General features: G+C 44.7%; 1 protein-coding gene across 1 annotated transcript in view; it reads right to left on the reverse strand.

Annotated features, from left to right (window-relative positions):
- The window catches only part of UQCC2 (ubiquinol-cytochrome c reductase complex assembly factor 2), a 29,619-nt gene extending 16,133 nt beyond the window's left edge, over positions 1-13,486 (reverse strand). The window contains exon 1 of the mRNA XM_007128851.3: positions 13,312-13,486. Within this exon, the coding sequence (XP_007128913.1) occupies positions 13,312-13,449 (138 nt within the window). The 5' untranslated portion in view covers positions 13,450-13,486. The remainder of the gene's footprint in view (positions 1-13,311) is intronic.
- Between the last annotated feature and the right edge of the window lie 3,548 nt (positions 13,487-17,034).

The following is a 17,034-nucleotide window of genomic DNA, read 5'->3' on the forward strand; positions in this document are numbered from 1 at the left end:
TCACACAAAGGGATGCATAAGCACTTTTGGGAAAGTGTTGCAAATTGCTTTGCTAATTAAGGTAGAGCTGGATTCAGTCCAGGAGGATCTATGAGAAAAGGTTTTCATGACTTGGTAATGAACTTCCGAAATGAGTTCATTCCATTATGGGAGTCTATTCCCTTGAATTCAACTGAAAATCTATTTCTTGAGCATCTACTATGTAGAGAGCTCTGCTAGGTGGCTGTGAGGGGACATAAAGACCCAGCCTCGGCTCCAGAGAAGCTGGCAATCAAGCCGAGACAAGATACACACACATTAAAAATAAAAAATGACCAGGACAGAGTGTAACTGAGTGCCAAGAGTTACAGGAGATCAGAAGCAGGAACTAGTTACCAGGCCTGGCTCACATGGCAGGTGTGGTTCCCTTACAGGGAAGGTTTGCGTTTCACTGCAGTGACAGGTCACAGAGTGATGGGGAGTCAGAGTTCCTCACTTTGAGGAGTGTAGACTTCAGAGCTGGGCAGCATGGGGATCAGAGGAGGGACTGGGAGGAAGAGGCATGAAAAGGCAGGGGGACAAGGATGGTCCAGACAGGCTGGGTCTTAAGCCACGCCAAGGAGTGCTTCAAGGCCTGGGAAGCCACCAGATTCTTGACAAGCTCTGTGTCTGGGCTTTGGTCCACAGTGCACTAGGTTCTCAAAGGTTCAGAACCTGGGAGCAGAGATCAAGATGGCAGAATAGAAGGACGTGGAGCTCACGTCCTCCCAAAAATACATGAAAGACACATCTATATGTTGAAAAATTCTCACAGAATACCCACTGAACACTGGCAGAAGATCTCATACAACCAAAGCTGCAAGAAAGATCACCACATAACCGGATAGAATGAAAGAAAAAAAAAGCAGGAATCAGGACGGGACCTGTGCCCCGGGAGGGAGCTTTCAAAGGGGAAAGGTTCCTTTACCCTGGGAACCCCCTTCACTGACTGGGAGGTCCACTGGGACAGATAGGTAGCCTCAGAGGAGAGCACAGCAGCTGGCCTGTGGCAGGCAGGACAGAGGGAGACCAGCACAGACAAGTCCACGCTACCTTGCTGCACTTCCCAGCCCAAGACACATGCCTGCTGGTGTGCAGAGCAGCTGGGGGTTGGAACTCGGGCTTCAGAGGACTCACTCTCGCTGCGCAGAGACAGCCTGAAGGGCCTGGAGTGTGGCCCGGGGCGAGGCTGGGGGTGCTGTGCGCAGGATGGAGCCCGGGTCTACTGTCAACGTGTGTGAGAAGCAGGGGGCGTGACCCCACCACAGCGGCCTCACTCTCTGGGTGCTCAGGGCGGGCACAGCTCTGCCATTATGAGCTCTGGGAGCACACAAGCGCCAGTGGGTTGCCAACACGCAGAGGTAGGGCTGAAATCTGAACCAATTCTTGGCGGGAGCGTGACTTCAGCAAATTTATGCCAGCGGCAGCTTCTACAGGACATCTGAGCTGATTACTGGCACTCCCCTAGCTGAGGCAGGCCTAGTGCCAGCAACAACAAACTTTGTGGGCATGTACACGCAGAAGCAGGGCTGATATCTGAGCTGATTTCTAGTATTCCCGCAGCAGAGGCGGGGCCGAGGGCAGTGTCAACAACAGTGTACTTTTTGAGCATGCACACCAGGTGACAGAAGATGTTACAGAGCACATGTCCACGCAGACAACTCCTGGGGAGGAATACACAGCAGCTCCGTTCCCAGTGGGAGTGCTCCTGTTCCACCTACCTCACACCACAGTTTAGGACCGGATCTGGGGGCTTCTACTTCAACAACTGGGGAGCAGACCCTGCCCCTGATAGGGCTGTGACAACCACAGAGCAAAGAGGAGGCCCTGCCCAACATCCAGTGCAGGCTCTGGTCACCACAACACCAATCACACCCCCTATCAAGGGGAGAAGGGCCAGCACACCCTGAAGGAAGACATGGCAGGCATCCATACCAAAAACAGCCTTTGCACCAAAAATATTAGACTCACACAGGCTACACAGGGGTGTTTCTACATAAAAACAGCCCTTCATGACCACAGTAGATAACTGTTTCCCCTAAATTCATAGAGTCAGAGTAATATAAGTAAAATGAAAAAGCAGAGGAACCACTCCCAATTATAAGAACAAGAGAAATCCCCTAAAAGAACAAACAGTGAAACAGACCTCTCCAGTCTACCAGACCCTGAGTTCATAACAAAAATGCTGAAGGAGCTAAGAAAAGCTATCGACAGAAATGCAGATCACTGTAACTAGGAACTATAAAGAGGAGGCAATCAAAATCAGACAACTTAATTGCCGAGATGAAAACTGAGCTAAAGGCAATATATAGAAAACTAAATAATGCAAAATGAATGAGTGATCTGGAGGACAAAATAATGGAAATCACCCAATCAGAATGGCAGACAAAAAGACAAATGAAAAAAAAAAAAAAAAAGAAAGCAACATAAAAGACCTATGGGACACAAAGTGTGCCAATCTAGGCATAATAGGGATCCCAGAAGAAGAAAGAGAAAAGGGGATCGAAAATGTATTTAAAGAAATTATGGCTGAAAATTTCCCAAATCTAAAGAAGGAAACAGATATCAAGGTACAGGAAGCACAGAGGGTCCCAAACAAGATGAACCCAAGCAGACCTACACCAAGACATATCATAATTAAAATGGCAAAAGTTAAAGATAAAGTGAGGATTTTAAAGGCAGCAAGAGAAAAACAAAGAGTAAGTTACAAGGGAACCCCCATAAGGCTATCAGCTGATTTCGCTATAGAACCTTTGCAGGCCAGAAGGGAGTAGCAAGATATATTCAAAGTCCTGAAAGGGAGAAACCTGCAACCTAGGATACACTACCCAGCAAGATTATCATTTATAATACAAGGAGAGATAATGAATTTCTCACACAAGCAAAAACTAAGAGAATACAGCAATACTAGACCTAACCTAAAAAGAATATTGAAAGGTCTTCTCTAAATAGAAAAGAAGCAAGAATCTATAGGAAAGGGAAAATCACAATAGGAAAAGCAAATATATGAAAGGATTGTAGATCGCTTAAATAAACCAGAACATACATTTAAAAAAAAAATCAAAAAAATTTGTGGAAGCAATTATAACTACAATAAATGGCAAAAGGATAAACATGAAAATGTAAAATAGGACATCAGAATCATATTGTTCTTATTTGGGAGAGGGGAGTAAGAAAACGTAGATTTTTTGGAATGTGTTTAAGCTTATATGACTACCAGTCTAAAGCAAGCAGATACAGTAATGGGTTAACATACTTGAAAACCAGGGTAACCACAAATCAAAAACATACAACAGATTCACAAAAAACAAAAAGAAGAGAACTCAAGTGTAATACAAATGAAAACCATCAAACCACAAAAGGAAAAACAAAAAGAAAGGAACAAAGAAGAAATACAAAATCAACTGGAAAACCAGATTTAAAATGGCAATAAAATACATACCTGTCAATAATTACCTTAAATGTCAATGGACTAAATGCTCTGACCAAAAGACACAGAATGGCAGATTGGATAATAAAACAACAGCCTACAACACGCTGCCTACAAAAGACCCACTTTTGGGCGAAGGACACCCACAGATTGAAAATGAGGGGATGGAAAAAAATACTTCACGCAAACACAAATCACAAGAAGAGGGGGGTCACAATATCATATCAGACAAAATAGACTTTAAAACAAAGGCCATAGGGACTTCCCTGGTGGCACAGTGGTTAAGAATCTGCCTGCCAATGCAGGGGACACGGGTTCGAACCCTGGTCCGGGAAGATCTCACATGCCGCGGAGCAACTAAGCCCATGAGCCGCAACTACTGAGCCTGCACTCTAGAGCCCAAGAGCCACAACTACTGAGCCTGTGTGCCGCAACTACCGAAGCCAGCGTGCCCAGAGCCGTGCTACGCAACAAGAGAAGCCACCGCAATGAGAAGCCCGCACACCACAATGAAGAGTAGCTCCTGCTCGCTGCAACTAGAGAAAGCCTGTGTGCAGCAACGAAGACCCAACACAGCCAAAAATAAATAAATAAATAAATTTACTTAAAAGAAAAACAAAACCCAAAACAAAGGCCATAAATAAAGAGGGATGCTATATAATGACAACATGATACATGCAAGAAGAGGATATTCATCTCATTAACATATATGAACCCAGTATATGCTATAGGAGCACCTAAATACATAAAATAAATACTAACAGACATAAAGGGAGAAATTGATGGGAATAAAATAAAAGTAGGAGATTTTAACACCTCACTGACATCAATAGATCTTCCAAACAGAAAATCAATCAGGCAACAGAGATCCTAAATGACACAAGAGAACAGTTAGACTTAATTGGATATCTTCAGGACACTACATCCAAAAAAACCAGAATACACATTCTTTTCAAGTGCACATAGTACATTTTCTAGGGTAGATGACATATTAGGACACAAAACAAGCCTTGATAAATTTAAGAGGATAGAAATTATTTCAAGCATCTTTTCTGACCATAATGGCATGAAACTAGAAGTCAACCACAGAAAGAGAAACAAGAAAAAAAACTGATTGTTACACAGAGACTAAACAACACGTTATTGAAAAACCAATTGGTCAATGACGAATTCAAAGAGGAAATTAAAAAATACCTTGAGACAAATGACAATGAAAATATAACCATATAAAATCTATGGGATGCAGCAAAAAGCATTTCTCAGAGGGAAGTTCATAGCAATACAGGCCTTCCTCAAAAAAAACAAGAAAAATCTCAAATAAACAACCCAACCTACCACTTAAAAGAATTAGAAAAAGAAGAACAAACAAAACCTAAAGTCAGCAGAAGGAAGGAAATAATAAACATTAGAGAGGAAATAAATAACATAGAGATTTGAAAAAAATCAATAAAACCAAGAGCTGGTTCTTTGAAAGAATAAAATCAACAAACCTCTGGCTAGGCTCACCAAGAAGAAAAAAGAGGGGACCCAAATAAACAAAATAAGAAATGAAAGAGGAGAAATAACAACTGATACCACAGAAATACAAGAAGCCATAAGAGAATACTATGAACAATTATATGCCAACAAACTGGACAACCCAGAAGAAGTGGACAAGTTTCTAGAAACATACAGCTCACCAAGACTGAATCAAGAAGAAATAGATAATTTGGGGGGTTTCTGGCCGCGCTGCATGGCTCACGGGATCTTGGTTCCCTGACCAGGGATTGAACCCGGGCCATGGCAGTGAAAGTGCCGAGTCCTAACCACTGGACCGCCAGGGAATTGCCAAGAAGAAATAGATAATTTGAACAGACTGATCACTAGAAGTGAAACAGAATCTGTAATAAAAAAAAAAAAAAAACTCCCTGCAAACAAAAGTCCAGGACCAGATGGCTTCACTAGGGAATTCTACCAAACATACAAAGAACTTAAACTGATCCTTCTCAAACTCTTCTTCAAAAGACTGAAAAGGAGGGAACACTCCCAAAGTCATTCTATGAAGCCACCATCACCCTAATACCAAAACCAGACAAAGACACCACCAAAAAAGAAAGTCACAGGCCAATATCTTTGATTGATATAGGTGTAAAAATTCTCAATAAAATACTAGCAAACCAAATCCAACAACATATAAAAAGGATCATACACCATGATCAGGTTGGATTCATCCCAAGTTAACAAGGATGGCTCAACATATGCCAATCAATCAGTATGACACACCACATAAACAAAGGAAAAGACAAAAACCACATGATCATCTCAACAGATGCAGAAAAAGCATCTGATAAAATTCAACATCCATTCATGATAAAAACTCTCATCAAAGTGGGTACAGAGGAAACATCTCAACATAATCAAAGCTCTTTATGACAAAACCACAGCCAACGTAATACTCAACAGTGAAAAGCTGAAAGCCTTCCCACTAGAATCTGGAATGAAACAAGGATGCCTACTCTTACCACTTCTATTCAGCATAATATTGGAAGTCCTAGTCACAGCAATCAGACAAGAAAAAGAAATAAAAGGTATCCAAATTAGAAGGGAAGAGGTAAAAATTGTCATTATATGCAGATGACATGATACTCTATACAGAAAACCCTAAACACGCAACACAAAAACGTTTAGAGCAGATAAATGAATTCAGCAAGGTAGCAGGATACAAGATTAACTAAAGAAATCAGTTGCATTTCTCTATATCAGAAAGAGAAAGTTAAAAAATCCCTATTAAAATCACATCAAAAAAATATATATATAAAATAAAACCACCTAGGAATAAACCTGACCAAGGAGGTGAAAGACTTATATGCTGAGAACTATAGAACATTGATATAGGAAACTGAAGATGATTCAAAGAAATGGAAAGAGATCCCATGCTCTTGCATTGGAAGAATTAAAATTATTAAATTGGCCATATTATCCAAAGCGATCTACAGATTTAATGTGATCCCTATCAAATTAACCATGACATTTTTCACAGAACTAGAATAAATAATCCTAAAATTTATATGGAACCACAAAAGACCCAGAATTCAAAAGCAATCCTGGGGAAAAAGAACAAAGCTGGAGGCATAACCCTCCCTGACTTCAGACAATACTACAAAGCTACAGTAAACAAAATAGCATGGTACTGGCACAAAAACAGACATATAGATCAATGAAACAGAATAGAGCCCAGAAATAAACCCACACACCTACAGTCAATGACTCTTTGACAAAGGTGGAAGAATATACAATGGAGAAAAGACATTCTCTTCAGCAAGTGGTGTTGGGAAAGCTGGAGAGCCTCATGTAAATCAATGAAGTTAGAACACTCCCCACATCATACACAAAAATAAACTCAAAATGGCTTAAAGACTTAAATATAAGACATGACACTATAAACTCCTTGAAGAGAGAACACAAGCAAAACATTCTGACATAAATCATACAAATGTTTTCTTAGGTCAGTCTCCCAAGGCAAGAGAAATGAAAGAAAAAATAAACAAATGGGACCTAATCAAACTTACAAGCTTTTGCACAGCAAACAAAAGCAATCCTGGGGAAAAAGAACAAAGCTGGAGGCATAACCCTCCCTGACTTCAGACAATACTACAAAGCTACAGTAAACAAAATAGCATGGTACTGGCACAAAAACAGACATATAGATCAATGAAACAGAATAGAGCCCAGAAATAAACCCACACACCTACAGTCAATGACTCTTTGACAAAGGTGGAAGAATATACAATGGAGAAAAGACATTCTCTTCAGCAAGTGGTGTTGGGAAAGCTGGAGAGCCTCATGTAAATCAATGAAGTTAGAACACTCCCCACATCATACACAAAAATAAACTCAAAATGGCTTAAAGACTTAAATATAAGACATGACACTATAAACTCCTTGAAGAGAGAACACAAGCAAAACATTCTGACATAAATCATACAAATGTTTTCTTAGGTCAGTCTCCCAAGGCAAGAGAAATGAAAGAAAAAATAAACAAATGGGACCTAATCAAACTTACAAGCTTTTGCACAGCAAAGGAAACCATAAACAAAACAAAAAGACAACCTATGGACTGGGAGAAAATATTCACAAACAATGCAACTGACAAGGGCTTAATTTCCAAAATATACAAACAGCTCATACACCTCAACAACGAAAAAAACCAACAACCCAATCGAAAAATGGGCAGAAGACCTAAATAGACATTTCTCCAAAGAAGAAATACAGATGGCCAACAGGCACATGAAAAGATGCTCAACATCACTAATTATTAGAGAAATGCAAATTGAAACTACAATGAGGTGTCACCTCACATCAGTCAGAATAGTCATCATCAAAAAGTCTACAAGTAACAAATGCTGGAGAGGCTGTGGAGAAAAGGGAACCTTCCTACACTGCTGGTGGGAATGTAAATTGGTACAGCCACTATGGAGAACAGTAGGGAGGTTCCTTAAAATACCAAAAATAGAGTTGCCGTATGATCAAGCAATCCCACTCCAGGGCATATATCTGGAAAAGACCAGAACTCTAATTAGAAAAGATACATGCACTCCAATGTTCATAGCAGCACTATTTACAATAGCCAAGACATGGAAGCAACCTAAATGCCTGTCGACAGATGAATGGATAAAGAAGATGTGGTACATAGATACAATGGAATATTACTCAGCCATAAAAAAGAAAGAAGTAATGCCATCTGCTGCAACATGGATAGACTTGGAGATTATCATACTAAGTGATATAAGTCAGAGAAAGACAAATATCATATCACTTATTTGTGGAATCTAAAAAATGATACAAATGAACTTATTTACAAAACAGAAACAGACTCACCTACATAGAAAACAATCTTATAGTTACCAAAGGGGAGGCAGGGAAGGGATAAATTAGGAATTTGGGATTAACAGATACACACTACTATATATAAAATAGATAAACAACAAGGACCTACTGTATAGCACAGGGAACTATATTCAGTATTTTGTAATAACTTATAATGGAAAAGAATCTGAAAAAGAACATATATATAGTATATACATATATAGTTTATATATAGTATATAGAGGGTAACAGGTAACATCTTACAGAAAAACCTGAATGAACTTTTTGGCCAACCCAATATAACTGAATCACTTTGTTGTACACCTGAAACTAACACAACACTATAAATCAAATATACTTAAAAAAAAAAAAAAAAGAACCATTTACATTATGACCAGTTTGGGAGGCAATGAGAAGAAGCCCTCATTGGGGCCAGGGCACACGCTGGGGTGTGGTGAGGGGGCGGGACATAGGCTGGATTAGACAACAGTGAAGGCCTCACAAAGCTGCATTACTCCAGGAGGCAACAGGCAGACCCAAAGATCTCTAAGTGGTGACCCACTGAAAGTGGTGGATAATCTAGCCCTCCAGGAGGAGCACCTACATCTCTAAACATGCCTAGAAAACTGCCATGCCTTGGTCTAAACACTACCTTAACTCCCTCCAGCTCCATCCGGAACTGGGGGAGAAAAAAGAGATGGAGATGCCTGCATTCCCTCTCTGACATGATTCTCCTCACAACGGCTGTTTTGCAGTGGGCTCAATATTACAACTAAAAATCGCATAATCTGTTCTCAGGCCCTTCCTCAAAAACTGGACTTCAGAGGACCCACACACGGGGGTGGGTAACGCTGGATGGCATCACCACTGCCAACACACACAGGGCTACACCCCGCCACACTGAGCCACAGACCAGGCCCCGAATGGATGACTGAGAAAACAGAATCACAGAAAACCTCTGAATTCCCCTCTGAGGAGTTGGACGTATCACCTACATTACTGCCAATCCAAGACAAAGTTCAACTCCTTTCAAACGGGGCCGATATTATTTCAACCTGGGTATTTAATACAAGAACTCCCTGGTGGGCGAGCCCCTTCCTGGGTGGCTCCTCAGAGCTGTGCCCTGTGCTGGATAAGTGGGTGCTGCCAGGGACCTTTTAGGAAGCTGCCTGTGCATCTAATGAACTCATTAGAAGAGTTTGCACCTTCCCCTGTACTTAAGTCAACAATTACTGCTGTTTTGCCACCTTCCCCCATGTTGTGATTCTTTTATTAAGCTCTTGGGGCTGCAGGGAACACGCGTTCTCTTAGGGAAACTGAATTGAAAAGGGGCAAAATCCATAAACATTAGCTTTAAAAAACTGCACAATAGGATAGAGGGTGTAAGAGGTGTTAAGTGTGTTTCTGCTTCCCACCTCCCTCTTGGTGGGTTTAGGGTGGAGTGGACTGTGAGACTCCCCAAAGGGCAATCTGTGGTGGAATAAGCGGAGGCAGTTATTTTTGTACCCTGGTTTCAAGTCTGAATGATTAATTTGCTTTCTAGTGGTTCTGGCTTTTCTGTGCTGGTGTCCCACCTGAGGACCATCTTTCTCCCCATCCACACTTGGTAGGTAGGGGCTAGGCCAAAGAAAAGCAGGTGGGTAAACAGAGGGACATTTAATTCTTTGCCAAAACTGTCCATGGTCCAAAGAGGTCTTGAGCAGGAAGTGAGGGAAAGGGAGGGCTTGAAGTTCACGGAACAAGAGGCCTTTCTAACAAGACGAAATAACTTGGGAGGAATGGGAGCTGAGGATAGTTCAGGCACAAAGAAGACAACGCTCACTTGTCTTGCCATTTAACTCCTGGGGAACCCCAAATAAGTTGTTTTTCTTTTCAGATTTTGTTTCTTCACCTGTAAAATGGGACCAGCGATGGTGACCTCAACTCAGCTGCACTAAGGAATAGACTAAATGAGACCATGCATGCAAGTGTGCCATGCATGCGTTCAGCGTTATTGTTCAGATGCAGGAAGCCACAAGGCCGAGAGCAGGACTGCCTGCTCCTCTCCTCTACAGGAAGAAACACACGGTGGAAGAGAGCTGCCTCTCCCTCTAGTCCTGTCTTTCTGGCACATGGCATAACCGAGGGGGAGCTCCGCACCGATCAGTTGACTGGGTCGAGTGCCTGCCCCTGGCTGCCAGCTTAATGAACGACCTTTCTTTCTCAAGTTCTTTATAAATGATCCGGGGGTGTCAGTGGGAGTGACTCACAGCACTGTTCTCAATTCCAGCAAGGGACTGCTCCTTCTAAAAATTACCACCAAGATTTACTAAGCCCAGGTGCATTCTTGGATGACATCAGGATGAGGTACCACAACAGTGGTCCTGAGTCATGTGCCTGCTGCCATCATGATGCACTGGTTCACTCTACCAGGGATGCATTCATCAGCTGCTCTGGAACCATCAACCGAGCCATGACTTGCATCTGCAGCCATGACTAAAATTCATGTGGGCCTTCTACTCATCAGAACTATCTCCCTAGGTGACGACAAAGGATGACAACTCCAAAAGAGAAAGCTCTACCCTCCTTTTCTGGCTCCTCTTACACTAACAGTCAAGTAGGTGAATGTCATACTCTCACCTCCCCAGGGATCTAGCCTCTGTCAGCTTCTCTGCTGGCTGGTTTCACCATCCGAATTTCATTAAAGCAAGTCACGTGTCTGTCCAACTGTAGGCTCCCTGGTGATAAGGACCAGGTTATGTCCCTCTTCTGTAGTTCCTGCAGTTCCCCACACAGAGTAAGCTTACAAATTAATTCTCACCACTCAGGGCACAGAAATATTCCCTTCTCACTCTTCACTACTTCTCTCCATCTAGTTCTGCTACATCTGCAACTATATTCAAATGATTTTTGTCTCATGAGCCATAACCAATCATTTATTTACCCATTCATTCAGACATTTACTGAGTGTCTTTTATGTGCCAGGAACTATGCTAGACACTGTGGGGAGACAGATAAAAATAGCACCGTCTCTATTCTCAGGAAGCTCACACTGAAAATATGAAGGGAGCATAGCCCTAGGAAGTCTATGGGCTATGGGATTTGCAGAGCTGGGACTATGACTCTGGCCTTCAAGATCTTTATACCACGGGCCAGTGAAGACCACTGTAAGAAGTGTGAAGGCCCTCAGTGTTGTGTGACACCCCAAACCCCCCCAACAAAGCCCTGAGCCAGACACTCCGTCCATGCCCACCACCCAGTCAGCACTTGGTTTCGATGATGCCACTGGGCATGTTGTTCTTGCTCCATTAGGTGGGCTGGTTTGCGTCTGGGTTGGGCTAAGTTGCCGAAAAGCCATGTTCCTGCTTTGACAGGCTGTGGCCAAATTTCGCAAAAGTCATTTCTTCAGGCTGTGTATGTGTCACATCTCATGTGTCTGACCTCTTGCCTGAGCCCCAGGCTCAAATATCCCACTGTCTACTTTGACATTTCCACTTGGAAGTAAATCCACTTTGCATCTCAAGTTTAACATGTCTTAACACCAAACTAAAGATGTTCTTCCCACACCCCACCTGCTCCTCATCTCGTCTTCCCCATCTCAGTAAACGGCACCACCTTGCACCGAGTTGCTCAAGCCAAAACAATCTAGGTGTTATCCTTGCTTCCTCTTTCCCTTTACCCTATATCCAATACATCAGCAAGTCCTGTTGATGCAACCTTCACATTGCAACCCCAATGTGGCCACTTCCATCTCCTGTGCTGCCATCTTCATCCAAGCTACCACCATTTCCTGCCTGGGCTACCAGAGTGACTGTTTCTATTCTTGCCTCCCTATAATCCATTCACTGGTACAACCAGAGTGATCTTTAAGAAAAACAGTAAACTAGGTCACATCAGCCCCGACTAAACCTCCCCAGAGGCTTCTCACTGGTCTTATGATAAAATCCAACCCCTAACCAGAGCCTGCCTATAAAACCCTACCGTGCCTGACTCCTGTCCTCCTCTGAATCAACTCTGACTCAACTCTTAGAAAATGGCATTTCACTCACTACCCTTCAGCCACTTGGGCTTGCTTTCTGCTTCCTGCCGCAGGACCATTGCACTGCCTGAAAAAACACCAAATGTTCACTGTTGGCTCATCGTCTTCCCTTAGGTCTCATCTATGTGTCACCTCCTCAGTAAGCCTTTATCTATCATAACTAATACTACCCTTTTACCATGCTACTCTATTTCATATCCATCACAGTACTTCTCTGCACTGCCCTATGTGTGTCTACTTGCTTATTGTGTCCTGAACTACGATGTAAACTTAAATTTCATGTGGGCAGGACCTCATCTAATTTACTACTGTCTCCCCAGCACCTGGAACAGTTCCTGGCACATGGTGGGTGTTCCATAAGTATGTGCTGTATGAATGAACAAATCCCTGAAGTGCAGCACCAACCTGGAGAAGAGCAAGAACATAGGTCTACTACTCACACACATGGGCACGGGGTGAGGACTCAAACCTGCTGCACGGGCTTCCAAGGGCCCAGGAAGCACACCAAGGCTTAGTGGGGACCCTGCATAGGTCCTTGGGCATCAGCTCAATCAATGCACAACACTTCGAGGTAACGGCATCGTGTCAGGGGAGCAATAAGCCTATGACTGTCACTACCTAGGACTGGTGTTGTGGGACTCAACCCTGGCTGCACCCTGAATCATCAAGAGCTTTTAAAAACACTGAGGCCAAGGCCTCACCCCCAGAGATTCTGATTCAATAAGGTCGTATGGCCCCAGGTATCTAGATTTTTAAAAAGCTCCTCAGGAACCTCCAACGTGCAGCCAGGTGAAAGTACTGAGTAGAAAATAGGATCACCGCTCTCCTCAGTTTCCCCGGGCGTTAAGAGGGTCCCCGGGTACGCGCGGCCAGGGAGGAAAGGCGCGCGCATGCGCGGGGCCCCGCCGCCAGCCCGCTCGTAGGCCCCGCCCTGCCTCCTCCTTTCCTCCCCTCGCCCCAACCGCCTCCCCGCCGCAGGCGGACCCCACAGTCTGGTCACCTGGGTGTTCTCTCCCTCCCGAAAGGCCTGCGCTACCCGCTGCCGCAGATAAGCGCCCAAGTCCCGGCCTCTTTTGGTCTCGTCCACTGGCCATTCCTCACAGAGTTTAAGAAACCGCCTGTAGCGGCTAGCCGCCATTTTGGGCCCTGCTTGTCTCCGCCCCTGAGGGACGAGTCGGCGGGGACAGATGGAGCTTGCGCACTAAGCATCGCCGGCTTCCCGAAGAGGTGGTGTGGGAGGGAGGAGTGAGCATGCGCCACTTGGCCGGCGCCCTTCCGCTTTCCGGGAGGGGTCGTTGTTCCCCTGTCTCTGCAGGGCCAGCTGATTAAGTCTTCGTTCTCCTGGAACCAGCCCGGTTCCCAAGGGCAAGTCAGTCGTGGAGTACACCGGTGATAGCTTGCTTCTCTTTTTCAGTTACTGCACAAGCTCCAGACTAAAAAACCCTCCCCTGAGACCTCTGCTAATTGCATAAGCGAATACATTTGCATGTAAATACAAGTGGTTATTCGATGAAGATGTGTTTGAACTTAATCACCTAGCATGCACACGTGGTTCGCAGCCCCCCTCCCCTTTCTCACAGTCCCTGTACCTGTCGCTACCATTTGGTGATCTGCCATAATTCCTCCTTTAGTGCTCCTCAGCTGTGTCCTTCTTTCCCCAGCTTCTATCAGTATCCTTTTGAGCGCCCCCTCCCCAAGCCAGCTACTTTTCCCTGCTTGAGCAACGTCATCTGGGTTGATTCAGCCTGGAAAAGCTTGTCTTACCAAGCCTTCTCTCCTACATCTCCAGCTGCATATCATGTGGGATGCTCTGATTTTTCTTTTCAAAAGATACCCCCACCTTCCAGATTTTCCTTAAGAAAGCTCAGCCCCCTTTTGCATCTTTACTGCCTGAATTTAGCCAGGACCATCCTGTGCACACACTTGGCTTCCCGCAAACCTCTTCCTTCTCACCTTGCCTAATTCATAAGTCCAGGAGACTCCTGCCCTGAGTCAGGAAGTGAATACATAACCAAAACACAAAGTTAAAAGTGACAAGGGCTTTAATTGAAGTGTTAGGGAATACTAGGAGTTTGGAGAAAGAACTAGTACTTCTAGCTGTTCAGGAGATTAGGAGGAGGAAGATCAGGGATTGCTTCCGAAGGAGATAGCATTTGGGCTGGGCCTTGAGGATGGTTACAATTTGGATAAGTGGGAATGGAGGGACATTCCTTCCATAGCAAGAGCCAGGCCTGGGGAGAATTGGAGAGCTGAAGAGGGAGGAGGAAAAATCAGTGGGTGGTTTTAACAGAGAACAGCTCTGAACTGTCTGAAGTCCTTAAGGGTAAAGACCTATGAATGAGAACCTTTGGGGACCCAGGGTGTGTGATGCCCACTTGAGGTGAGTTCAGGGGGAGTGGAAAACGAGGCGCTCAAGGGCACCCCCAACGCATTCCCAGCCCAACAGTACCTACCTGCTCCACTCTCATCACAGCTCTGTTTGTAATAGGGAAGAACAAATCTGAGTCCTTATTGGATCTGTTTCTTTTACTTTAACCTTTGTATCTATTGCTTTTGCTACAAGAGTGTTGCCTATAGCCTGAGATATACAGGATAGCCCATTCTCAAGGCTCTGACCTTTAAAGGTATAACACTTTCCAGTCATACAAGATAAAAAGTTGCAGAACAGAGAATACCATTTGTCTTGTTGGAGGTTTACAGGAACATTACTGACAGGACCTATGTGGACAGCTGCAAGAACAAAGGATTCCAGCACCAAGAAGTTTGCAGCAACCAACCACACCCATTTTAGTATAAAAGAAGCCTGAATTCTAACTCTGGGAGGGTGGTTCTTTGGGACACTACTTCACGATCTTCTCAGTCTGCGGGCTTTCCGAATAAAGTCACTGTTCCATGCCCCAACAACTCGTCTCTCTATTTATTGGCCTGTCGTGCAGTGAGCTTGGACTGGGTAACATATTTATAACCATATAGTCTTGATGGCTGTCCCGAGGCCCAAAGAGGAGAGTTATATCTATTTACTATCAGTATCAAGCTCCAGGCACCTAGGGCTGTGCTGGGTGCCCCGAGGCCTTGTCGTTCTGCCTGAGGCCCCATCACAGCTGTGGCTTTGAAGAGCACCTGGCTGGCCAACAGCTGTCTTGGCAGACAGGGACAGAGGTCCCTCTGTCTTCAGCAAGAGAAAGAGTAACATGGCTTTCACCTAACTTGAGGCACAAGCACAAGCACAAGGGGAGGTTGAGAAGAGCAAGTGGAGCAGGGGAAACCCGAACCAGTGCCTCTGTCTAAGGCTCTCCTTTCCCCAGCACAGCATCTTCTGGATCAGCCTGTGGTTGCCCTGGTTCAGTGCCCACCTCTCTTCCCACCACTGCAGGCTTGTCTGACTTGATGGTTCAGTAGTGAGGCTGTGGAGGCTGATAGACCTGGGTTGGAATGTGGACTCGCTCATTCATTCATTCATTCATTCATCCAGGACTATGTATACAATTTGTGGGGGCCCAATGAAAAATGAAAATGTGAAGCTCCTTATTAAAAAAATTATGAAAAATTTCAAGACAGTAACAGCAGAGCATTAACCCGGGGTCGGGGGTAGGGGGTGGGGGGTTGCCTTCAGCTCACAAACCCACAAAGCCAGCCCTGAGCTCCTTCCATGTGGTGGACAAAACAGATGAGGGCCCTGATCCCACGGGTTTTACATTTAAGTGGGAGGAAACAGACAACAACCAAGCAAACATACCATAACAATAACAATAATAATCATAATGCTTTATACTTATTCAGTCCTTTAGTAAATGAACCAGATAATTTCAGATGTGCTAAGTGCCAGGGAGGGGTCAAGTCAGGGTGCTACATCCACAGTGATTGGGGTGGGGGTGGGGTCTGGGTGGCCTGGAGGGCTTGTGTTTGAGAGAGACCTGAGTCACACAAGGGGCAAAAGCGACTTCCAGGTAGAGGGGCAGCAAAGGCAAAGGCCTTTGGAGCAGCCAAACTTGGGTGGGCTATTTAATCACTCTGAGCCTCAGCTCGTCATCTTAAAATGGGAATTATAATGATAAATTGACACATACTGAGTGTTTGCTGTGTGCCTGGCACTGTTCTAAAGGCCTTCCTATTGACTCATTTGGTTCTCACAATGGATCTCAGAGAAAAGTACCACTTTTATCCCCATTTTACAGAGTTGGAAACTGAGGCACAGAAAGGACAAGGACTTGCCAAGGTCACCGGTGGGTAAGTGGCAGAGCCTGGACCTGGACCCCAGCTGACTGACTCCAGAGCCTGTGTACTTACCCCTCCATCAGATTCCTCTTCAGGCCTCCGTGCAGCATTATCGTTGTGAACTGCAGGCATGGTGTGTTTCTGTATTTTCCCAGGGGGCACTGGGGGCCGCTCTGGCCTTGTTTTACCTTGTCACCCCCGCCCCCCCATGCCTGTGGGTGATTGGAGCCAGAGTGTGGGCTCACTGGCTTGTCAGTCACCGGGCGCCATTCTGTGCACATTAATAGGCGTTGCCTGGAATGTGGCTTGGCAGTGCCAGCCCCTCCGGGAGTTGATGACCATGTTAACACCCACATGCTGACTGTCGCTCATTCCACACTGAATGCAGCCTCCCCTGGCTCCTTGAAAGACTCCAGCGGGGCTGCACCTCCCGATCCATTTAGGATGGGTATTTGGGCTTTATGGAGCCCTACTAGCTCTTTATAGAAACCAGGCACCATCAGGGGGA

This window comes from Physeter macrocephalus, chromosome 18 (genome assembly GCF_002837175.3).
Source record: "Physeter macrocephalus isolate SW-GA chromosome 18, ASM283717v5, whole genome shotgun sequence".
Lineage (NCBI taxonomy): Eukaryota > Metazoa > Chordata > Mammalia > Artiodactyla > Physeteridae > Physeter > Physeter macrocephalus.